The 25118-nt window shown below is 38.6% G+C and overlaps 1 protein-coding gene across 3 annotated transcripts in view; it reads right to left on the bottom strand.

Moving 5' to 3' along the window:
• Positions 1 to 1418: 1418 nt before the first annotated feature.
• Positions 1419 to 25118, bottom strand: part of TXNRD1 (thioredoxin reductase 1) — a 37933-nt gene continuing 14233 nt past the window's right edge. For all 3 annotated transcript variants that reach the window (XM_048047650.2, XM_048047729.2, XM_048047770.2), the window contains 13 exons: positions 24591 to 24713; positions 21862 to 21934; positions 21626 to 21745; positions 20614 to 20756; positions 20375 to 20490; positions 18385 to 18610; positions 15954 to 16046; positions 14211 to 14287; positions 12381 to 12537; positions 10203 to 10310; positions 8027 to 8122; positions 5810 to 5944; positions 1419 to 2593 (listed from right to left, as the gene is read on the bottom strand). In XM_048047650.2, coding sequence (XP_047903607.1) covers positions 2531 to 2593; positions 5810 to 5944; positions 8027 to 8122; positions 10203 to 10310; positions 12381 to 12537; positions 14211 to 14287; positions 15954 to 16046; positions 18385 to 18610; positions 20375 to 20490; positions 20614 to 20756; positions 21626 to 21745; positions 21862 to 21934; positions 24591 to 24713 — 1530 coding nt within the window. In that variant the 3' untranslated portion in view covers positions 1419 to 2530. The remainder of the gene's footprint in view (positions 2594 to 5809; positions 5945 to 8026; positions 8123 to 10202; positions 10311 to 12380; positions 12538 to 14210; positions 14288 to 15953; positions 16047 to 18384; positions 18611 to 20374; positions 20491 to 20613; positions 20757 to 21625; positions 21746 to 21861; positions 21935 to 24590; positions 24714 to 25118) is intronic.

Genomic DNA, 25118 nt, shown 5'->3' on the forward strand with positions numbered 1-25118 from the left:
GGTTGTGTTAAATACACTGATGGTGTTGGGAATAAGAAGCCCCCTCGTGGGAAACAGTTTCACTAAAACACCAAATAGCTTTTGCTTATGGCCTGCAGCCTCTCTGGGATCTTCTTTCCAACACCCAGGCACCTCAAAGTACCACCAAAGGAAGCATTTGTCCGGAGAGGCCTTGACTCACCCCATCCCACAATTCACACCCGTGGGAGCACAAAGGAAGGAGCAGTGCTGCCGAAGCGGCAGGTTTGTTGCTGCGTGCCCCGGCCAGCTCCCACTGAAGTCTCAAGGTGGAGATGGAGACGTTATCATATATCTCTATCATCATGCACAGATGACAAAAATACACACCAGAAAATATTTTCCTTCTGGAGGAAGAAAAGAAAAAGCCCTAGGGAAAAAAAAAAAAAAAAAAAAGAGCCTCACACTTTTAAGTTTAAAGTAAATTAAAAGCAATAAAACCCCCTTTCTGAATTATGTCATTAATGTAGCAATGTACATCAACACTGATAACAAGACCCATGAGAAAGAACAGGTACATTTGGTCCAATCTTGCAAAGCCGTGCCCATATATGTCTTTATTCCCTACATGCCAAGCCATGCTCATTACACATCTTTATTCCCTACGTGCCAGGATCAGACCTTCTTATAGACATGCTTGAAAATAACGCTATTCCTGTGCTTCAATATGAAGAGCTGAACTGCTGAACAGCTCAGGAACCTGTACTCCTGGCTTTCCAGAACACACATTGACAGTAACTTGTGCAAACACTGGTAGAGTTGGTCCTAATTCATTCCTTATTTTTAAGCGTGCCCTCCTGATATGTTTAACATGCACAAATTGCACATGAAATAGCCCCATACCCTGTTTCCAGAGAAGAATCTGCCTTCAAAACTCAAAAGACTACAATGAATCACAGCTGGGATCATCAAGGCGCCCTCTTCTGGCCCGTTGAAAAAGTCGTCTTGCTATCCCCTGCTTTCTTGGCCTGGAAGAGCCATCAAAGTGAGCACCTGTTTGTGCAAACATTCCATTTATTTAATAAACTGGCCAGAAAAACAACACAACAGACCATTCTTGATGTCATATAAAACTTTTTTAAAAAAAATCCTTCCATTACATATGACTTTATAAAAATAACTTAAAGCACCATTCCAGGAATCTCAGTAGAAAACCACGGATTTGTTGCTGGGTCGAAGTTTAGGTACGGAGTGTTCTGCCCAGAGGGCGGAAGAATTTACCCCATTTTCACACCGCAATGAACTCCCAAGAGCCATTTAATTAAAGTAATCTGAACCTTCCTGCTAAAAGAGAGGGAAATGAGAAACCAGATCAAAAAGCACAATCATTTCCGTTACAAAGAGGCATTTTACCACTTCCTGATAAATATGGATGGAGTTTATCCAGCAAGAGAGTGAGCTTGCTTGTACTTTTCATGGAAACCTCCATTTCAGAAGTATTGTCTTCTTAATCAAATACAAAACAAAACATACACGAAACTAAATATAGCTCTTAGGCCTTGTCTACACAGAAGAATTTTCACTATAGGTTTTCAGAAATTGAGTGGTGGTGGTTTGCCTGTTTGAAGGAAAGCCTCAATACCACTGTGTTTAAAGTGGCCAGGTCACACCTGAAACCGTGCAGCATACAACTGCTCACCTGAAAAGGAAGAATTTATTCAGATTGGATACAATTACATAACACACTTGGAAGTATAATCCATTCCAAATTGGAATTCTGTCAGTTCTAAACTGGACTAACTATTATCACAGAAGCTGCAAAATACAGCTCAAAAGATGTGTTACACGCAACGTTGTTACTACCAAAACAAAAAGGCTTTACGTATAACAAGGCCCTGATAAAAACTATTCTCTTACTCACCAAGAACATTTTTATACACAAGCGTCTCTAAAAAGTCAAGAGAAAGTCATTTTGAAAGCAAAGAGATGTTATCCTAGACGGTACTAAACTTCTTTCAGTGATACCTTCTTCCTCGTGATCTAACATGCAGATAATTTACCTCTGTTGGTACACAGCTCTGATCAGGTAAAATGCATGCTCACGAGGAGGACTTGTAATTGGAGTGTTAAAACCCGGTACACAGGGGCACTACACAGTTATCTGAACTTGTGGTGACATTCTGGAGTTAGGATGCTCTTTGCTCAGGTAACAAACTAAGGAAGAAAAACAAAGTTGTTGCTCAGCTGTGCCAGCAGTTCTTCCATCACTGCCCACCAGACAATGCAGGTTTTAGGCTATGACTTCATGAAAGCATTTGTAAAATGCCCTGCCAAACAACAGCTGGAGAGTTCAATATGCCCATTGCTTTGCTGATTGCCAGCCCATCACCACTAGTGACCGACTCCCACAGAGCTCTTCTCCTCAGAGGAGCGGAGTGCTCTGGTTAAGATGTACACACTTCTGCAGACTTCTGAGGATGACTTCTCTCAAAACCTCTCTTCTTAAGTGCACAAGTCAGCCATAGTGATGAAAGTCAGTCTCTGGCAATAACAAGAATGGGGGTCTTTAACCTCAGCAACCAGCCTGAAGAGTACTTTCACCAGAACGCTTAGTCACGGACAGAGTGGTGAATACCTTTAGGGAAAGAAAAAAAACCAAAAACAAATACTTTTTAGTACAGCTAGAATCAACCTTCTCTTCCGAAGATTAATTTGGGCCTAATGTTCAAACCACAGCCGTTTCTTATAGTAATAAAATAATAATAAAACCCCCTACATTTAAAATCCTTGCTACTAAATAGCGCACACACAAATACCCTCTGTTCCCTTCATTTACCCCATGGCCTTACTTTTATGGTGAAAAGAAACAATTAAGGAAGTCTCATGGCTTTATAGCACCTTTTGCCTTACTGCTGGTAAGTTCTTACAGTGCGAATGAGCTCAGCAATAATACTCTCCAGCCTGTACACCTAACAAGCAAGTGTCTTTATTGCTTAGACAATTTCTTCACTGGGTAAGTGAAGTTAACCTAAGGCTGTAGCATTTGAAGAGAACCTAACTTTTGCCTCTGTGTCTTTCCAGATATTACGGAAATGTGGAGCTGATTGCTGATGAGGGTATTATGCCTGGGTTTTGTATCCTCTGGACAATAGCTAAGAAACACTTAAGCCTAGCTTGGAAAGGTCAAATCTTTACTGCTTTCAAGTCACATTAAAGAAAAAGACATGTTGAAGGATAATTATTGAAAAACTAAAGGATATCAAAATTCAAAAAGAAAAATTATACAATACCGTGTCTAATATTAGAACTTTACCATGCAAATAATTGCATTGTTTTGCACAGATGTAATATAGAAAGGAAGAAGGGAAACCAAACTAAACCCACTTCTATTTAAATAGTTCAAAGTTGCAATAATTAGCCATCAAAGCCATCTCTCAGGAAGAATAAACTTAGCACAGAATAAAGTACATACACATTTCATTTATGCAAATAGCACTGAAATATCTAAAGATAATGAGGATCTGAAAGCCCTACAGTCCTGTAAGTAGAAGCTTTACTGCATTAAAGTTGCCAGAGCTCGTCAGAGAACATCAATAAATGGTATGCCTCTTCCACTTTCTACAAGCATGTAAAACATTATGTGCAAGTCAGGAAGACAAATGCATGTTTAATATATTATGGCAGAAGAACCAAAATATATTTAAACTATGGTGCATGGCTTGATACAGGGTTTCTAACTCTTCAGATCTGATCCACAGACTGACAACCTATGGGAATTTTCATTTGTTGCTATAGAATTACAGAATCATTAAGGTTGGAAAAGACCTCCAAGATCATCTGGTCCAACCATCACCCTACCAATGTCACCCACTAAACCACATCCCTAAGCTCCTGGTCCAACCTTGCCTTAAGCTTCACCTGCTTTCTTCTTGTCCCAACTGCAAGCTCTGGGTCTGCTAGCCAGTTCCAGCAGCTCTGGGGACCACAGAGCTCCCCAGCTCCAGTAAGCCAGCTGGGAGTCTTTTGGTAACTAACTTTTTAGCTGACTCACAGAATCATCCCAGCTTTCAGAAAATACCTTTTCTTCATCACAGATGCTCAACTATATGTGCCTGTATGTCAAGCAGTGCAGTACAGTCCAAAGTGAGAGGTAACTCTCTATACTTCAGACATTCTACCAATCTGTACTTGCAGTTATTTGTACTTTGCCTTGCAAGAAATTCCATTCGGAGTTCAGGCTTTCTGGAGAATAAAACGCTGTTCAAATATGGGAAGTGAAATCTCACCCTAATTTACAAGCAGCAAGAAATAAGACCCTCAGTCTTAGTCTTCTTCAGGTTGAGTAATACTGTGTTCTACGAGTCTCTCTGAGCAGTCAGTTAGCACTAATGCCAGCGAAGACGTCAGTATTTGATCCTGCAACACTGTCGCTTTACTGCTCAGATCAGAGTTCATGTCCTTTAGCCTTTATATAGATGCATCATAAACATCATTTTATTCAGCCAGATATGCACAGCCCTGACAAATTCCAAACAATTTTAAAACATTTTTTTCTTAGTCAAAGAGTACCATCTTGCACTTTGATTTTTGTTTACTGCATAAGAGATTAAATTAAGTAACAGGCATAAAAAACCTTCTAAAGACTGGCATTAAAAATGATCAGTGTTCCCTGAAGCTTTTAAATAGTGTATTTCTCCTGAGCCAATTTCTTCCTCCCCCACTCAAACAAATATGATTATCTGAAATTACCTCCCTAAATTATGTCTAATCATCATTCTATTCAGCTTCAATTTTAGCAGCTCAGATGTCCAGAATAAATTATGACTATCAGCCTCTCTTCACACTGCATATGCTAATATCCTGCTCAAGTTCACAGGTTTGAATGCCTCACTCAAAGTACCCCCTCTACAGGGCCCCTGATAAGATAAAGACTTACTGCCCCTCTTCAAGGGCTTGCAGGAACACTGCTAGATGATATTACAGGGGGAAAAAAAATAGAATCTGTATTGCAGATGCTTTGAAGATGATTTAGATTGCTAGCAGTCCATTCCATTAAAGGAGCTCATATTAAATTGTTTATACCACATCAATTTGGAAACACAAGAGAAGTGGGCTTCACTTCTACAGACTGGTATCCTGGTGCTCTCTTACACTTTGTAGCTAAAATACGCAGGTAAAAACACAGATTCTGTACAATGACCTACAAAGGTCATATACAGTTACGTGGGATTCTCAGCTAAAATAAATGGTCCTAATGCTACTAAAATCTGTAGAGCATCTCTGATTTACACCAAGGGGGAACTGTTCCCTCCCTGTTAGACAAAATTCAGTTCTTTGTTAAAGACAAATAGCAAGACGAACACAAGAAGTTGTTATGTGGCCTTGTGCACTTCAATTCAAATACAAAGACCTAGAGAGTAAAGGAGAGATCTTCAAAAGGACAGAATTTAATAGAAAAATTGGCATGTAGCTGGTCCCCTTCCACAGCACCAGTTTATATGCCTATTTTGAGTACATATATCCAGAAAAATTAGCTCTGACAACCACCTCAGCAGAAATAGTACTGGAAACCTTCAAAAATGTGGAAGATTCTGTACTTCCCAGTAGAGGGAGCACTGGGTTAGTGGAGACAACAATTATTTCTCAAATGAAAATAAAAATAAATAAATAAATAAACATTAACTCTAAATGTTAGTTTTTTTAATATTAAAAAGAAAATTTCCTGTCTTTCCCTCCCCTCTACTTTCCCCTAATTCTGACTTCTTTAATAAAATTCTGATGTTTGGGTTTCCAGCAGCTTATCCCAGAATGCTACAGAAGCTGGGATAGGAAGGTGACTTCGTATACAAACCTCTGCACAGACTGGATGGATTCCTATGGTGCTGTCTAGCTGTTCTTTGGTCAATCCACATTTAATAGCAGCTGCAAAACCTTGGGTGACTTCTCCAGCATTTGGGCCGAGGACATGGAAACCAATGACTCTCTCCTAAATAACAAAGACAATCAAACGCAAGCACAGTTACCTGTAAGGTCCTCTTACTGAGAGTATTCGATTTCACCAGTTCACAAAACATACCACAAATTAATGTAACCACGAATGTGAACTATCATTAGCTCTAACAGAAGGGACTTAGTGGGAAAAATTTCATCCTCTCTCCAAGAAGGAAAAGATTAAACTAAGAACTCACGAATCAGCTTCCTTACACCTTTGTGCATGAGTCTTCCGTTTATATCAAGAGCATTCAAATTTAACACATATCATGATCTACACTCGATTATTGTGTATGTCCAAATTGCAAACGTACTTAAACTTTATTCAGGCAAGCTATTCCACTCATTCCAGTAAGACTAAGTAAAGGCAAACATCTTGCATAAAGGTTTGCAATATCAGGGTCTATGCTAGCTGGCTGTATGGCACATACCTACAGAAGAACTCGCAACTTGATAGTTGCTTAGTTGCTTGATAGTTGGAAAGAGCTATAAGCTAAAATTCTGGCTAAGAGAAGTGACAAGAGGTGCATGGTAACTAAACTGACGACTACTGCTGTCGTGGTGTTCACTGCCATTGGAAGATAATATACCTAGAGATTCGCCAAACAGAAAGACTTCTGGTTACAAAGAAGATAATATGACTCCATACATTACTTCTCATACCTCCACTACTGTTCAGCTGCAAAATATGCCAAATTGTGCACATATCCTTACCGAACACTCAAGGGAACAAGCCCTTTTAACTTGACTTTCTTTTCTTCAAGAGAGTTTGTCTTCTTCAGCAAAATCTAACTGCTGTGGGCTTCAGTGGCTTTCAGGACATTAGCTGGATTTTGCTAATCACAGACCTAGCCCAGTTGGGAATGAAGAGTTATCTGCTCCTTCTGCTAAATATCACATGTAAGGGAGTGGGGATAACCAGTACACTGGAAGGTTATTTTCTTTCAGTAAGCCTGATGACTGGGAATTACCAGAAGGTTCATTTAAATAAGAAAAGCTATCAAGAGGTAGTAACTAAAATGGAATTATCCTTATTTTCCATTAAAAATATGCACATATGTAAACATAAAACCACAGAAACGAAGTTGAGATAACTACAGTTTCCCCTATAAATTTAAATAGTTACTGAACAAAGTTTCCATCCGGGGTAACTTTCAGCTCAATCTCTAGATGTTTAAACATACTTCTAATTTTCAGGACAAGAAAACATTTTATATCACCATAAAGTCTTCCTATTTTCTTAAGTAACTTTGGATTAGGAACATAAGTATGGGTTCTAAAATAACTTCCATGTTAGTGCAAACTCCTCCAGAAAAAGGAGATGGGCAAAACCAAGCAGATTTGCAGACTTCACAAAATGACATGATGCTTAGGAAGACTGCAGGAAGACAAATCTGTAATTGGTGATAAAAGAAAATAGGCAAAACAGATTCAAAACTTCATTAGGGCTTGAACCTTTATGCTATTAGCTTATTATTGCAATTAGCAATTTTGCTTGTGCTTCAGCAGGTACTGTATGTTTCCTTAACCAGGAAGTCTTATCGTAGTCCAAGGATAATCCTGGCATTATCACTCTAAATGAGATTTGTGCAAGCAAGATATATTAATCCTGTTAGAAAAATCTCAGGAGTTTTATAGACACATATGGACTTGCAGAGGTCACAAGATGCAACGATTTCTGAGTGACCTCCACTTCAGAGAGAAAAATCTCCCCAAAAAACATATCCTGGTTTTGAAGAGGGAGAATAAGATAAATGGATATGACTTCTAACCATTTTTTTTTCTAAAGTGAATCAATGGTTAAAATTAATGAACAGTCTTAGAGCTCTCTATTTGTCATTTTTCATATACAAAAAACACCATATACAAATGGTGACTGCAAAATTTTCTATTTTACTGATGGTGATTTTTGTATAAACTAAAGTATCATTACAAATATTTATTACATTTCAAACGGTAGGGAAAATGTAAATTCTTTTTTAACTTGTTAAAAATAACCTATTTATAATCATGGGGTCAATGGTCCCTACGATGAACATACAATTTCTGTTTTCTTTGGAAGTAAAGATGCACTTACATTATCTCGAATATTGCAAATGATCTTTGCATAGCATTTGTTGTTGTCTCTGGATGGCACAGTCCATTCCAGCGGCCAGAAATGACTATGGTACACCTGGAAATACAGCACAAATAAGAAAAAGTTCTAATTACGTATCAGAGAGCATCTGCTCTCTAAGAGAGATCTTCCAAAAACTGCCAGTTTATCTTAAATTTGCATTGCCTGCTTCCAAAACCAGAGCTTTACTACTGACTGCAACAGATTTAGGAGGACAAAGCACTTTTGGAAATCATAACTTGTAAAGACTTTCAACAACTGAGATGTAGCACATGGATGAACCATTAACTAACAGCTCTCCATTAGCAATCAGGCATGTACATAAGAGTTTGGAATACTTTAAGTCAGGTAGAGAATTCTTCCCCTTGAAAAAAGCTGAAGAAAGCCTCTACAAAACAAGCATTACTGTCATCCAGTAGTTTAAGGAAAAAACCACAGCTTTAAGTATATTACACTTCCAGAATGCAGTAACCATGCTCTCATTAAACTTGACAAATACAAGCGTTCTTCACAGAAGGCTGCACAGTCTCCGGATCTACCTGAGATGAAGGCAAAAATACTTCCCAAAGTGAAAAAAGGGAAGAAATAGCCTCAGAGCCCTGGTTTAGGGACAGATGAGGAAATGCTTTTTGCACGGTCTCTTAGATTATGAAAAAGAAAATTATGGATTAGATTATGGAAAAGAAAAGGAAAACAAAAAAAAAAAAGAAAAACTGAAAAAAAAGAAAACTGAAAAAGGAAAGAAACCACACAGCCCCAAACACATTTTCCTGTCTACCCCAAAAAACATCACTGAACAGACTCCTGGCTTCAGATAAGGCTGCTCATCTGCTCATCCACCTGTGTAGGATTTGTCCCAGAAAATGATGGGGGTGTTTTGAGGCACAGGTCTACCCAGTACTCCTGATTGCTCTCATTATAAGCTAACCTCAAACGAATTACTATTTGAAAGAAGTTCCTAAGTGATTGCAACTTGAGTAAAAATATGCCCCTTCACAAAGTTGGAGAGAGAGCTCAATGCTTTCTGCATTAATGGAGCTACAAAGCAATTATAAACATTGCTATACAAAACTGAAATTTAATAGGTTTGGACGACAGATGCAACTCAATATTCCTACTGAAGCTTACAAACCAAAAGCCAATACAGTGACATGATAAAGAGGTCAGAATCAACTAAATTAGGACTTCGCCAGAACACAAATGTTTCTGGATGCACATTTTCAAAAATGTGAAACAGAAGTAGATTTTCCACAATAAAGGGTCCAGTGTTTCACATGGAAGAGCACAAACTTAACTCAACAAAAATTTGACTCTGTATAAACAAAGTCTGTGGGCACAGCAGAATTTCAGCCTCTGTCCTGTAGTTAGGTTAACAGAACTTGATGTGCAGCCATATTAAGTCATATGTACCTCTTTTCTCAACGTACAAAAAGTATATTTGACAAAGCTAAAAGCAAGACAGTTCTCAGCTTTATGAACCACCACTTATGTGCTTATTTCCCCAAATAATACTCCTCAAGTGATCCAAGTGGACATAAAAGAAGTTCAGATTATTGTCAGACACCCTCCCCTCATGCTTTCTGTAAGGTGGTCTCCACAGTATTTTGTAAGAACAGCTTGGGACACCAAGTGCCTACATATTCCATTCTCGACAGCAATCCCAGTGAATGAAAAAGGATTATTCAAGTGAGTAAAATTAAACAGGTATCTGCCTACATAGTCAAAATAAACAGGAAAAACAGTGTATCAACATTTGTTTTTATAAAGTAAAAATCATCATGACAAAGACTTTGCCACATTGTAGCTACAAAAAGCTCAGCTTTGACATTGAAACCAATGTATTAGTTCCAACACCTTTAATTTATCCTGAAGTATTTGCATAGAAGATTTTTTTTTTAATAATAAGTATTCTACCTACAAGCCCTGTTTGTCAAAGAGAGAACATATTTACAACTAGAACTATCAGAACTGGGGACTATTTTTAAAGCATGCTTAGGAACTGCCAAGAAAGACAAAAATATACATAGTCTCCTCCTGCCCTTACATCAGAGTACAGAATGTTGTTTTAATCAACTTTTAACATCATTTTAAATTACAGACTTGGAACTTAAAATCTAGATGAAATTAAGGCATTTACCTCAATGTTTTCCTCCCCAAATTTCTGTATTGCATTCTCTTCAGAATATCCACAGGCTCCATATTCTAAAGGAGTGAACACCGTGGTTGGAACATTCACGTAGTCACACTGTGTAGTATTCAAAATAAAACAAAAAACACACACAATATTAGTAATAACATCAGCACACTGAGTAAAAATTAAGCAGTCTGAAAGTCAGGAATAAAAGTTGTATTATTTGTAACTCTGAAAGCTACTTTTTCTTTATTTTAAATGAAGCTACAGTTCTGGTGTTGTCCCTCTCAGAGGTGTTAACTACAGCAAGAACAGAACGAGAGTTCAAAGCCACACTGACATTAACAGGCATAGAGTAAGAAGGAAAAGGAAATGCAGTAGTGCCCTGCTTTAAAACATAACAGACCGCAAGTGACACTGGAGATAAAAAGCAGTCAGTTCAACTGCTTCTACAGAGCACTCTATTTTTAGGAGGTAATGCTACAAATACTACACCACCATCCAAAAACCAGCATCTTTTTCATCAGCTGCAGCCTAGAAGATGTCAAAGGCATGAACTACAGCCATCTGCAGCAATAGCTAGCACTAAAGCTGTGTCCCCAGTCACAACCCATGTAAGTCAAAAAGCCCTGACTACTCCGCTGGCAATGATCTGCCAGGATGCATCTGCAGGACACAGCCCAAGATGCTGCTGGCCTTTGCCATCAGGGTAGATTGCTGGGTCAGAGTAAACTCCTTGTCCCCCAGCCCCCCCAAGGGGCTTCTCTGCAAAGCTACTTTCGCACTGGTTGATCCCCAACCCACGCTGGTGCATGGGGTAACACCTTCCCAGGCACAGAATAGCATGGTTGCCCATGCTGAACTTCATGAGGTTCCTTCTCCAGTTTGATGAGGTCCCTCTGAGTGACAGCTGGTGCATCAATCACTTTCCCCCCATTTGATTCATCTGCAGCCTTGCTGAGGGACTCTGTCCCATCACCCAGATCATTAAGGAAGATGATAAACAGTACTGTACTGAGTACCCAAGTGCTACGGCACTCCACGAATGCCTGGCCTCCAGACGGACTTCTTAAGGGTGATCACAGCCCTTTGAGCCCAGCAGTTTGGCTAGCTTTTGGTCCACCTCACTGCCCACTTGCCTCGCCCATACTTCAGCTTGTCTATGCGAATGTTACTCTAGCCTTACTAGAATCAAAGTAACAACATCCACTGCTCTCCCCATATTCACCAAATGAATCATTTGCCACAAAAGGCTAGCAGGTTGGTCAGCTCTAATTAATTTCCAGCAACTTTATTCTATTAATTTCAACTCTAATTTCTTTGTGTCTAGTTATCATTTAAGGTGCTGTTTACTATTCTTTCACCACCAATCCATAATACTTCCTTATGTTACAATCACCCTTTCTAGATTAGTTAAAACAGCAGTGTAAGCCAGGATCCCACCTAAGCAGTTATTTATTTCTTGGATTCATTCAGAGAGATGATGCTTTCTTTAGTAGCATAAGGATTTTCATAACCTGAGAGACAGTTATTTGGCATCAAATGTAAATTAAGACCTATCTGTAGTTCTGCAGTAAGAAGAAATCCTGGCTCCGGCTATGGTTTACTTAAACTTTGCTTGACTGATATAATGACATTAGGCACACTAATTCAAGATTCTGTTACTGCAATACCTGCCAACCTAAAACAAACAGCTTAATCAAGCTTTAAATCTGGCTGATAACAGAACCTGATATGAGTACAGCAGGCTCTACAATTGAAAAATTTTTCTACTTAATCCCCTTGGTTATGAAGGCAAGACAAGCACCCACATCAATGCTGCTTGGGTAACATTGCTTAAAGGCATCTTCCTTTCCTTCTATTTACAACTTAAAGATAAGGTGTAAAAAGTACCCATGTTACTCCCATTTGGACTGGCATAACTTGACTGAAACCTACAATCACACAGGTATGATATATAAACACTGGATTCATGAATTCAACTTCTCAGGTATAAATACGTGTTGACTTATTGGCACACTTGAGCTTTCTTTGTATCCATATTCAGTTTGTAGCAAAACTGCGGACAGCACTGAAAACATAAGGAAGCGAAAATACTAATGCAAATAACACTGAAAATTAAGAGCATCACATCTCCTTAGAAGAAGTAGAGCAATGAGTGTTCTGTAGCAATTGGTTACTTACCTTAGTGGTTGCCCCACCATAAAGCCTCTGCACTAACAGTCTTCCTGCCTGGATTGCCACCGGTGTGAGTTCCAGCCTGTCCTGCAGTATATCTCCGATAGCGTAGATATATGGCACATTTGTTTGCTCCATATCATTGACAGGTATTTTTCCTGTTCTGTGATTTGCATCAAGAAAAATAAAAGATGTAAGTATTCTGCTGTGAAGACTCAAGTGGTAAATAACATTGCAGCAATTGAACCCTTTAGCTTTAAGACACAGGCATGTACTTGACATCTGAGGAAAAGAAGTCATATTTACAATCTTATAACCTTGGTCAAGGAAGTAAACTAGTGCAAATTTTGGTCTCTACCAAAACTACAGGAATTTACACACTGGATAAGGAGGTAGCCCCTGAAGTTGTGATTCATCTCCTGAATAAATTCTCTGGTGAGACATAACTGCTTTCCTCAAAATACGCTACTACCAGCTGAACTGTGTACTGGAAACCCTGAGGAGTGACAGGAAGAGACATTCTCCCACTCAAGCTGTAGGTCAAAATAATTTCTCCACTACTGAAATTCCAGTCCAGTGGGTGAAGTAGTTTCTATAAACTTAACCTTCAGGCTTCTTCACAGAGACAAGTCAAGCTGTTAGACATCCTACTTAAGGAATACAGCAAGCTTTTTAGCATTAAATGTATTGAGCTAATGGAAGTTTTTAATTATTAATATTTCCTACTTCATTAATAAGTGACATAGTGCAGTAATCACTGCAGGAAACTTACCTAACAGGTAAACCTGATCAGACAGGCGCAGAAACAGTCACACAGTTATTTGAAGGACCAGTAACGATTTTTGTATAAAGATGCAGCTTTTTTAATTTTCGGTTTTGTTAATAAAAATGGAGTTTATACTACTAATTCTATAGTTAGTTCTATTAAATTAGTAACGGATATCCCAATGTCAAACAAATAAAGACATGTACTGTTCTACAAGACAACATGGGTCTGCCAATTTTGAAATGAATTTTGGAATTTTTTTTACTTTGCTTAACATTGCAACAGTTCTCTTCAGCAACATCAGTCACAGTATTCATATACAAGCTGCCCTCTGCACTGCTCTCCCACATACTACTAAGTCAAGTTCATGGTCCTGCATTTTTTCATCAAAGGGAACATGGTCTAGGTCCCTCATATCTGGAATACATTTTCAAGTTACCAATACTGAAAATGCTATTGATAGCTCCACTCCCTGGTGCAATGACCTCACTACATTAAACCTGCAATTCTCTGCAGGAGACAGATTGTTCCCAAAGGTAGCTGCGATAAGGCTAGAAATAAACTTCTCCAAAAACTAAAACACATCACCAACTCCAGCTGTGAGTTTAAGAATGCTACTTTGATTTTATATTTCAAAATAAACATACAGTAGTATTTACATTAAAAATGTAAACAAACCGTACCACACTAAAAGTCCATACGAAGAAACACATCTCTGCCCCAAGAGGTGGTAGAGATAAAAACAAGGTGATGGGAGTAAGAGAGTATGAGAAACAACTGACAGATCCTAGAAAGCCCAGTCAGTGGAAGAAGCTGACAGACCAGTCTTTGAACTGAGACAGAATGGAAGAGACACATTTGACTCTCAGTATTTAGGAACTGACATTTCAGTATAAAAAAGAACATGGGGTAGTACTATGAAAGATAACACAATTATCTGCTACATAGTCTCCTATCCAAACAGGAGACAAATTTCTCCTCAAGGCATCTGACTGCAGATGCACTGCTGCCACTGCACTTGTCAATGACACCAGCTGTGTAGTCAGTGATATACAGAAATCTCTCCTTACTTTTCATTGATTTTCACTCCAACTTTGTCCAAACCAATTTTTCTTGTACATGCATCTCTTCCAATTGCTAGCAACACCTGCAAAACAGCAATGCACATGTTACTGATTTCCTAAAACCTCAAAAGCACACCTGCTTGTTGCTATCTATTATTTTAATTACAGACTAAGGATCAGTACCTAAGGTTTGGTCACAATAACATGAACACATTAGTGACCCATTGTATGTTCGCTGAGTTCAACACAAGCAACACCACCATCGTGACCTAACAATACGAGGTTTTAGCTACAGCCAAATATCTTTCCGTGGAAAAATATACGAATAGTATTCTAAATAAATCTGTTATCATATTTCCTTGCAATTTCATACTAAATTGTTATACCATATTCCTGTATGTTGACACCAAAATGCTCTTTAAAGAAAGGGCTCTTTAGGAAGGAAACTCAGGTGTTTAGGCAGATAAGAAGAAAATAATCTTTGTTTTGATCAGAAAATATCATTTACTTACATAGGCCCTCAACCAAGCCACTGCCAAATAATATTTGTTGAATATTATTTGTTTGTACATTTGTTCAGAGTGATTTTTTGGACATTTGTTCAGACCAAATTCTTACCCAAACTACAAATTTGGCCAGCTTAACTAGCAAAACAAATTTCAAGGTATACTGTCATGGAGAAAAGTGTTTCATGCTTTTCAGTCTTGGAGAACTGCCCAGTTAACTACGCAATGTGTCTCAAGTGACAAAAGAACTGTGTTGAAGTTGTCCAAGATCTGCTTCAAGTCTTTTAGATGACCAAACCTGCCAGATCTTCGGAGCCGAAGGTTTTCAAATGCATCACACACAGCTCATATAACAAGTGACAGCATTTCAGTGAAAGATATAGTAGCAATGAGAAATCAGAAGTTTCCTTAAAATAAATAAATAGAAAAAAGCACTGATTTGGAAGTTAAAAAAAGTATTTCAGTACCATGGACCAAGAAAAATAGTATCACAATTCTGTGAAACAGCACTGCTGTTGTTTATCTTTCTTGTAATATTAGTACTCAAGAGGCACTAATGCATATCCTTGCTATGGAATAAACTGATGCACTGTGCAGGTAGATGAAGTCACTGGCACAGACTATTTTTTTTTCTTTCAAGGCCTAAGAAAATGAATGGTGTGAGAGGTGATGAAAACAGTCAAACATATAAAGGCGTACCTGCATGCATTTCCACTGTAATTTTACTGCTTTCAGTGTATAATGAAATTCCTTGCCTGACTTGCCATGGGGTATTTGTTTTTGTGAAGATGTGGCATCAACAACCGATCTTAACAACACCTTAACAACAACACCTGTTTTGTTTAGCTCTTGTAAGGACCATTGTTTTATGCTAACTCCAGAACAGCATGCTTCAGTTACTACAGCAGTTATTAAAAATCATTACTTACAGTTTATGATAAATATTTCCCTGGGGGAAAATCCTGCAACTGATTCCACATGACCAACCTCCTCTAAATCCCTAAGCTAAAAAACAGGTTTCAAAAGCATGCAAGTGATTTGGTAAGGCACGTGGGACTCATGCCCGTGGATTCTAGGACTTTTCTCACATTAATTACATGTTGATTGTGTACCATTAGCCTATTGTAATAACCGAAAATGATTTTTTTTAATTGAAGCTAAACTATGGATAAAAAGACCCCAGGAATCTTAACATTAACTGGAAGTTTATTCCATATTCTTTACATATATAGACAGGACTCACAGTATTGTATTCCCCTTCAATTACTTCATTCCCCTTTGTGGACTTGGCTGTAACTTTCAGTCTTCCAGGAGTTCCTTCCTCAATCTGCTCAACCTACAACATTTGGGGGAAAAAAAAAGAAAAGGTTAGTTTCAAATTAAAGTATACACATATATCTTAGTCCCGCAATGTATTTTATGATCAAAAGTGAGTGATTAACCATGACCTAAAATTCAAGCATTTGTTCTAAAGGTATTTTCACCACTCTCTAGATTTGTGATTATTACTTTCATATTTAAATATTTTGTTTCATCTCCATGCATTTATTGTTATAATTAACACAGTAAGACCTCATTTCTGTTTACAACAGTTGTATTGACTGCTAAGTTCTTGTCCAAGAAGCTGTTAGTATCAACTGAGGACAGGGAAAGCGAGGAGGAAGGGAACTCCTTCTAGACCTGGAAACAGAATCAGACATTTTCTTAAGCCACACCTAGAGGACCATTGTGTCTTTCACCCATGGGGAAGCCACAGTCATAGCCCTGCCCTTACTCCTGTTGAATAACATTAGTCCAATACATAAAGCTGCAACTGTCTTGCAGGAGAGGGCAGCAGCTGGCTCTAAATGGCTGAAAAACACCAGCAGTTTAAAAAGAAGCGAACAAAAAAACCCAGCCCTTCCAAGTTCCTCAAAGTAAACTGAAATAAATATTCCTAGTTTTAGCAACAGATCAAGCTTCTTCCCTCCCCCCATCCTGCTAACTGCAGTGGGTTACAGCCTATTCCAGTAAAGCAAAACAAAAAAAACACACCCCCACATAAACAAACAAACAAAAAAACCATGAATCTTTGCAACTGTGCTCTTTGTTGAGGGTAATAAAATATAAAGCCTTGTTTTAAACAAACACCCTCCCAAAACACATGCAACCTCTACATACCAGAAAACAAAGCAGAAAGTGATGCTACTGGCTTTTTTGCCCCCCAAAGGCTCCTTTTTCCTCCACTAAACAGTCAACACCAAATGAGCAAATGGAATTTGAAGCTACATAGGCGGGTTCTCTTTCGCCTGGACTGTGAGAGGACTGTATGTTTAACTGCAGTCTTTCTTTTACCATCTCAGGAACAACTGCCACAGCTCCTACTTTATATTGAATATCTCTAGTCAGGAAAGGAAATTTTCTGATTGTTTCCCCGTCCTTTATTTTTTTAATTTAAAAGAACTCAAACCTTCTGTCCCATCCTATCAACTTTGAAAGATCGCTCTTAAATTGCTCCTATTTGCAGGTGGCATTATTTATAATCATTTTCTGTCTTCCAAGTGTCACACTGAATAATAGGCAGAACATGCATAACTTCAAAAACAATGCAAGAAAGAGATGAAAAGATCTACTAAGGAGATATCCAGCAGTTAAAGGATATTCTCAACTAGAAACAAGACCATATATTTTATTCGCATTGAAATCAAAGACATACTGAAGGGACAGGATGAAACAAAAGTATACTTTATGACTAGGGTGAGGGACTCTGCAGAGTGCATCTGGCTGGAGGAAACCACCTGACATTCAGTTGAAATGATCTGCTTCTTTTAAGACTAATTTCCTCCTTTCCTATCCCACCAGAAGAATTTACAAAAAGATAAATCTGAAACAATCAAAAGCTAGATAGTCATCCCTGACCATCTGTAGGGTCAGACCTACAAAGTGGTAACTGGCAAGAGCATTTTTTAAATTACTCTTGATATTGTTAAGTGTGGAGGAAAAGAAACAAACAAACAAAAAATTCAAAACAAAACAACCAGTCTTCATTCTATTTAATACTTTAGGAATTAAAGTGTTACTCATTAGTATACTAGCTTAACACCAAATGGAAAAATGCTTAGTATGTTATTTCCTATTTCATAATTATTAAGAATCAATCATTGTGGAAAAGCATTAAGAAAAACACTGTTAGGACTCTGAAGCCTTTGGTAAGGCAATTTAACATTAGAAAAGCTCCAAAGCTTATCTCATCTACTTTGCAACCTGAATTTGCTTATACATACACATAGCTGTCTGCATGCGTACCTCTACGGAATTCCAAAAAAACTAGGCGTGTATGTAAGGTCTCTGCCAAGTAAAGGATATAGATAGATACTTTAAAAGCTCCTTTACTTTCTGGATAGTCCACTGGTCCTGGACACTGTAAGCAGTATTTGCTGGCTGAGAAATTGAGAACTGACAACGAAAAAGATGACTATTTGTGATGCACTAGCCCTGGTCTTATAGGAAGTATACATCTTCCTACTTATCAGTCCACAAGAAGTCTCACAGACTTCAGAACATCTGCTAGACTTTAAGTATATTCAATATTTGCAGGATCAGGACAAGTAGGCAAAACAACATTTTAATGTAACATATACTAACTCATTATGAAAGGTGTATTAAAATCAATTGTAGTACCACCTCAAGCCTACCTTGATCGGCACAAACTCTCTGATAAATTTGATTCCGTGTTCTTCCATATATTCACCAATTTTGTTTGCCATATCCTGGTCAAATCCTCTTAAAAGAATGGATCTCACCATTACAGTGACATCTAACCCAAGGCCTGCAAGAAATCCTGCACATTCCAAGGCCACGTAGGAAGCTCCAACCACCAGGGTTTTCCCTGGACAGTAAGGCAAGGAGAAAAGATCATCACTGGAAAAAAGGGGGAAGAAAAAGAAAGTCAGAGAAAAACAGGAGTATATGTTGCAGTTTTTATTTTTCTACTTTCTTTTGTAAGAATAGGATTTTATTCCTTTTCCCGACCACTAACAACAGAACTTATTTTTGGAAATCATGCTAGAATACTAGATCAGTACATGATAGATTAAAGAAGTCTAATTAGGAGCACACACAAAAATATGAAATACTCCAAAGAGCCACTAAAATGTTGAGTTTTTTTTTTAAATAAACTTCTGACAATTTCTTGAAAAAAAATAGGATATTTCTTCTGAATTGCTTCAAATATTTTACTGCAAATTTTAGCTCCCGATAGCTATAAGGAAGAGGAAAGGGTTTAGCATGTAAATAAACACAACATCTTAACTTCTTTGAAGACTTCTCCTTTTGCTAATTAATTATACACAGTGCTAAATACGTGCAGACAATAAAACGAATTAATGCAAACCACAGTAACAGGCAGAGCTAGGAGTACAAAATTAGAGCAAACATTTATTTGCCTGCTTTCCACTTCTTTCAACTGCTTCATCAACGTGTCATTTCTGCCACACCTTGGAGCTAGACCCAGGCTATGAAACCAGGACCTCATGGAGACATCATGCTTGCTCAGCGCAAACTCAGGCAGAGTTTGGCAAGAAAATTCTCCAAATATTTAAATTTTAAAAAGCGTCGCTTTTTCAGCCATCAATGGCAACCACTAAACAAGATGTTCTTTGCAAATGCTGCAGTGGAATGAAGCGTGACTGTGTAATTAAAGGCTACATCATAGTTCCTAGCTCTCAAGGAACCCAGTTAAGATTACAACAGACAGCCTCAGTCTGATAGTCTGTAACTCTGGCATTCCTGACCCTTCGATCTTACTGTTATTTTAAAGCCCTACTTTATCAACTGTGCAATCTATTACCTTTAATTTCACTACCACTTAATATTAGGGAAACATACAACATGGTGTTTGGGTTTCACGGGGCTTACGCCAGTCATTTATTTCATTATTGTAGGTTTCTAAGCCTGTAATTCCAACCTGTGTTTCTACAGTAAGTAATATAGCAGTTAGCCTGATACGAAAGCACATTTTATCCATTTCATCTGCACATCACTTTTTTGTGTGCGCGCACACGTGTAAAATTGTGCTAAAGTTCCTTGTTTTTTTAGCCAGACATTTGAAGCAGGTTCTCCCCAAAGTTGAATTCACTTCACTAAGTAGCTGGGAAAAAATTGGTTCAAGTTTCAAGACCAAGACTTCCACAGCGCATGAAGGCAGATACATTTCAACCAGCTTCACAACATCAGCTACTTTCGAACTCCCTCTTTCCCTGACATCTGAGCCGGAGTTTTCCCTCCATACAGACTGTTCTCTTCATTAAGAACAAAACTCAGTACGTGAATGGAAAGACCATAAAGAATAAGGAGAAAGCGTGTAACTGGGGCACAAATGATGAATTAATTTTATGACACACACGCAAATGATTTCTGGGATTCTCAAGCTGCTCTGTTACCAGCTAGAAATGGCACTGTTCTAGCCTACCACCCACAGTCCAGTGGTGTCCACCAGACAATGTTCCCAGCACCGTGACGTGTCTATAGCTATTCTCCTTCTCCTTACTTTCCTCTAAGAAGCAGAAAGAAACAATATAGAGAAACAACAGCATGCAAGCAAGCGCTGCTTATGCTTTACCACCGTCTCCTACAGGTTAAGCATTTACACACAGTGAATGACTTCATATTCTTCCCTATTTTTACCTGCTAATGCAGTATTCCTTGTCTCCAGGGATACCCAGGTAGCGTGGCCTTTCACCCGTGGCAATGAGAAACCTCTCAGCTGTGTACAGTTTTTCAACTCCTCTTTTATTTGTTGCCTGTGAACAAAGCAACAGTCCCAAGTGAGTATCTTGTAGTCCTACTAAGGGAAATATTCTTTGACGAACACCTGTATTCAGAAAACACTACAGGAAGACCCAGCAAACAGGGCTAGGCAGTACCTTAACTGTGTGTGGCTGAACAAATTCTCCATATGCATTCTCATATGTGACTTTCTTCTCTCTCAGTGCCACTCGATAACCCCAGTTCAGTGAGCCAATGTAATTCTGAACAGACTCTGTCATAGTCATCCAGTTGTGTTTGACTGTTGGAAACAAAACAGATTTTTGTCTCAATCTGACAGACCTCTATTTCCATAGCCAGCCCTATATTCCCAGACTTTTTTCATGACCCAGTCACCTTTGTCCTATTTCTATTTCGCTCCAAGGTTAACTCTACTGAAATTCAAAGAACTACATCAGCAGAGACAAAACAAGAGGTCACAGTGGAACAGATATGCCTTAAGCAATGAATGACTTGCCTTCTGTCAAGCATTTGAGATATTTCCCCCCCTTTATTAGCACAGCCATCGCCTTTGACACATTGAACACTTAGACTTTGCATATTATCAATAGTTTTCTAACGACACATGCTCTGAGCAGGTGACATTGCTCAACAAATGAAGATTATGCATCTCAGAGGTGCCTCTGCATGCTCCCCCTTATAGAATTACACCCTTAATAGATCCCAATCCTATAACCATGCACACTAGATCTAATCTAAAGAAAAATTCAGCTTCTGATGTAGTAGCAATGCAGACTGAGGGAACAGTAACCCTTGCCTACAATTATTACTAAGTTTCTGTTTCTAATAAACAACATTCTGGGGTATTCCTTTGGATGTTGTGTTACATTCAGAAATGGAGTAGTATCTTAGCGCTTTTATTCACACAGCAGGGGGAATAAATCAAATACTGACACAATGAGAACATATTAAAAACAGATCAAGTGCTGCAAGGCAGTAAGTCCTGTGCCTTTAAACTTGAAAAGCACTTAAGTTTATGCATAGTCACTCTGAAGTTGCCTAACGTTGTTAAAGCCAGCACATAAGTGCAACAAGCACTTGACTGTGAAAGAACCTCTGGATTTTCAGCACAAATGACAAAACTGAAAAAAAAAAGTTCTCCTTCTGTACCTTCTTCTGGAAACTGCCATCCAAATTTGCGTGAATCTTGCAAGGCTTGTCCCAGTAAAGCTGCCTGGTGCATCAATTTTTTAGGTATACAGCCCACATTTACACAAGTTCCTCCAAGACCTGAGAGAAAGGAACAGAATGCACTTTTCACATCTGCGTGGCTGATCCCAAAGTACAAACAGACTCTTAGTAAATAATGTTCCTTTATAACAAATTTGCAATGAAGAAAAATTTACCCCATGAATTTCCCAGAGGCGTAGGTGTGACAAAATCCAGCACCATCACTTTCTTTTCATATTTGGCAGCCTCCTGCAAAACAAATTAAGTAAGACATGTATCTAAATATTAGAGGTTAAATTTGGAATAGATGATAACATCATGCATTGATGAAAAGCTTTGTGACTTTTAATTAAGCAATAATGAATGATTTGCAAGAGAACAGCCAGACAGCCATTAATCTTCAGAATTAGTCTGTGCAGTCAGTAGGAAAAAAAGACGAAGGGGAAAAACAGGCATTTACTCTGCTAAACAAGAGCATGGCACCAGTTGATAGAGGACTCTGGGAGTCAAACCTCTTCTCGCCTCCATCCTGTCATTTTGTTTACAATATTTCCCAACATGACATTTGCTTTTAGTATATTTAACAAGTTCTTCATTAATCCAGTTTTCCATTCATAGATGGTTCCTCAAATGTTTGTTTGAAACCACATCACACAATGACATCAGCATTCACGTGGCCAAGCATTACCACTACGCTCATCCAGTCTTTCTCCTTGTAGAAAAGAAACACTCAATTTTGTGTACAACATGCAGTTGTCAGGATCAGCTCTTGCTCTTCACCCTAGTTAACATGTGGTAAGCTGACTTGACTTTCAAGATGCACAGATGTCATCCGTTCTACAAAAGCAATGATTTATTTTATGATAACTCCCCTGAGAAGTTTCATTAGCAAATCTAGAAGCAATGTGTGTGCATGATTCTGAGAACTGGAATTTCTATACTGACTCTAGTATTCCCTTTGTGATTTTTAAGAGAAAGGCAAAAATCCGTGGCAATAACTGATACCAGAGAAAAACACTTAAGCACTAGAGAACTGAGAAACAAAAGATTCCTCCATGAGATGCAGCAAAATAGCTTTGGTACTTTGAATAACTACAACTGTGCTGCATCACATGATGAATTTTCAGACATGTAATAGCAACTATAGGCACAGGATATTACCCTAAGGCCTTGGGTTTGGTTTGGGAGGAGTTGGACAGCTTTCAGCGTTAGATTACTAGTAAGACTTGTTAATCCAAATAGTTGACAATCAAAATTTCAATTTTAAATGCATCTTATTTCATGCAAAACACAAATCATATTTCAAACAACATAGGCAGTAGACACCTTAGGAAAATGTTAATGTATGAGATTTCTGCTTCCAATTAAAGATCAAGGTTGGCCAAGAGGCTCACTTCTATGCATTAGTAGCACCTTTGATAAAGTTTCTCAGAAAGGTGCTTAGGGATTAAGATGTGTTATTAACGCTTCCTTACAACTCTTTCAAACAACAGTTTGAAAGCACATTACCAGCGTTAGCTGTCTAACCAGAACGCACAATTCCCAAGCTTACACTCAGCTACGTGTTCACATAACAGAGCACAGCACTGTATTGCCACCTCAATAGAGATCACGAACAGATATAACCACTTCTGCACGGTGATAAGCCCACAGCAACAAAACTTGCCCTGTAGGCTTTCAGACCTTGCTGGATTCAGTGCAATGCATTGTGAACACAAGGTTGCTTAGGGCTGGAGCTGTTCTCTGTGAATTGGTAGTGGTGGCCCGGCAGTTTTGATCTGGGTCTGTGGCTGGGCTGCTCAGAGTCAGCTTAGCAGCACTGGCACTCACTGTGGAGACAAGCCTCCAAAACAAAAAGCTCTGAGCACTGTATGGAGAGGAAAGGGGAGTTGTTCACACAAAACTGCTTATGTTTTAATGAAAAACACACATTTAATCAACCTAGTTATATTGCTGTAGATATCTGGAACTTGGTACAAGAGCTGTATGGTTGGTTTTTGTTGTTCTTGTGTTTTCATTTTTAAAGCACTAAAAATATTGAACAAACTAAGTATTAGTCAGAAGCCTACACACATAAACCAGCTTCATTTCAACTGAACGAAGCTGTTTTGAAATACACACATTACTACTGATAGCAATGTTGACTTTATTGATCTACCATCCTTTGCTCCACAATCACGTGAGTACACTAAGAGGCAATATACTTTATATGCTGAATAAGGTAATTTATCTCTCTAGCCACACACCTTTTCCATCCCACAGCTGAGAAATGATGCAATAATCATCACAGCTACAGTCTCACAACCTCGCATATGCATAGAGCAAAGCAAAGCAGCCTCCTTATGGAAATTTCAACAGATGGCTTTTCATTACTCCAAGCCGGCTTTGCATTCCTGCAAGTTCTGTTTTACTCTTTTGTATTAAGCACCTTCCCTTTCCAGGTCCTCTGAATTTTTGGTAGATCTTATCTTTCATCCTCAGCCACGACAACAGTGCCCCCCTATTGATAGGTAAGCAGCAAACTACCAAAATAGATTACAGATATACTGCATGTTACAATCCACCACAGCTGTGCACTCTCCCGCTGTTAAGATGTCCACCCACTGGTTTCTAAAAGCATCATCTCTGATCAGTGGGCATACAGAGGAACCAAGTTTCACTCTATTGAAATGTATACCACGACATTTTTATGTTTTTCTGCTTCCAAACATATGGAAAATAATATTGTATTCTATACCTATGATATGGATAAGACTGTCTTTAACCTGGAGGTAACTTCAAAAGAAGCCCTGCTGAACAGGCAGAAAAGTTTCTACAAGTGTTAAAGATACCCAGATCCAAGATGCTGAGGATGTCAGCCACCCACTTAAAAGGGAAGTATAAATCTGTATTTTCTGTCCCATACCTTGGCAGCAGCCAGACCACCTGAGCCCCCACCGATGACAATGAGGTCATAGTCGTAGGAATGGGGCACCGCTGTATGCCCGTTCATTTCCAGCAGTTTCTGAGGATTGCCTTCTTTATGTGCCTGAACAGAGAAAGCAAAAAGGATTAGAGAATATTGAAACATCACCTATGGTGCTCAAAAATGAGCATTTTCAGCAGCAAATATTGTGATATGTGTACGTAAGCGCATCTCTGTTTTCTCAGCTCTGCTTTTAATTAGCTTTTTAAATCTTCATCTTCTTAATCCATTGTTGGATAGCTCAGTACCTATTAGATACCAAACTATGAATTTCCTTGTTCTTTGGAGACCCGGGTTTCCTTGCAGAGCTTAGTCTTCCACATCACCACAACTCCAGTGCCTCCTCATACTGTGGGCACCAGGATGAGATGCATACCTGCTGACACAGGCATTCTATGGATTTATTTTATTCTTTTCATCTGCCCTGGACTTCCATAATTAGTTTTTTTTTTTCCCCCTCCTGCTGCA

The sequence above is a fragment of the Anser cygnoides genome, chromosome 1 (assembly GCF_040182565.1).
Source record: "Anser cygnoides isolate HZ-2024a breed goose chromosome 1, Taihu_goose_T2T_genome, whole genome shotgun sequence".
NCBI lineage: Eukaryota > Metazoa > Chordata > Aves > Anseriformes > Anatidae > Anser > Anser cygnoides.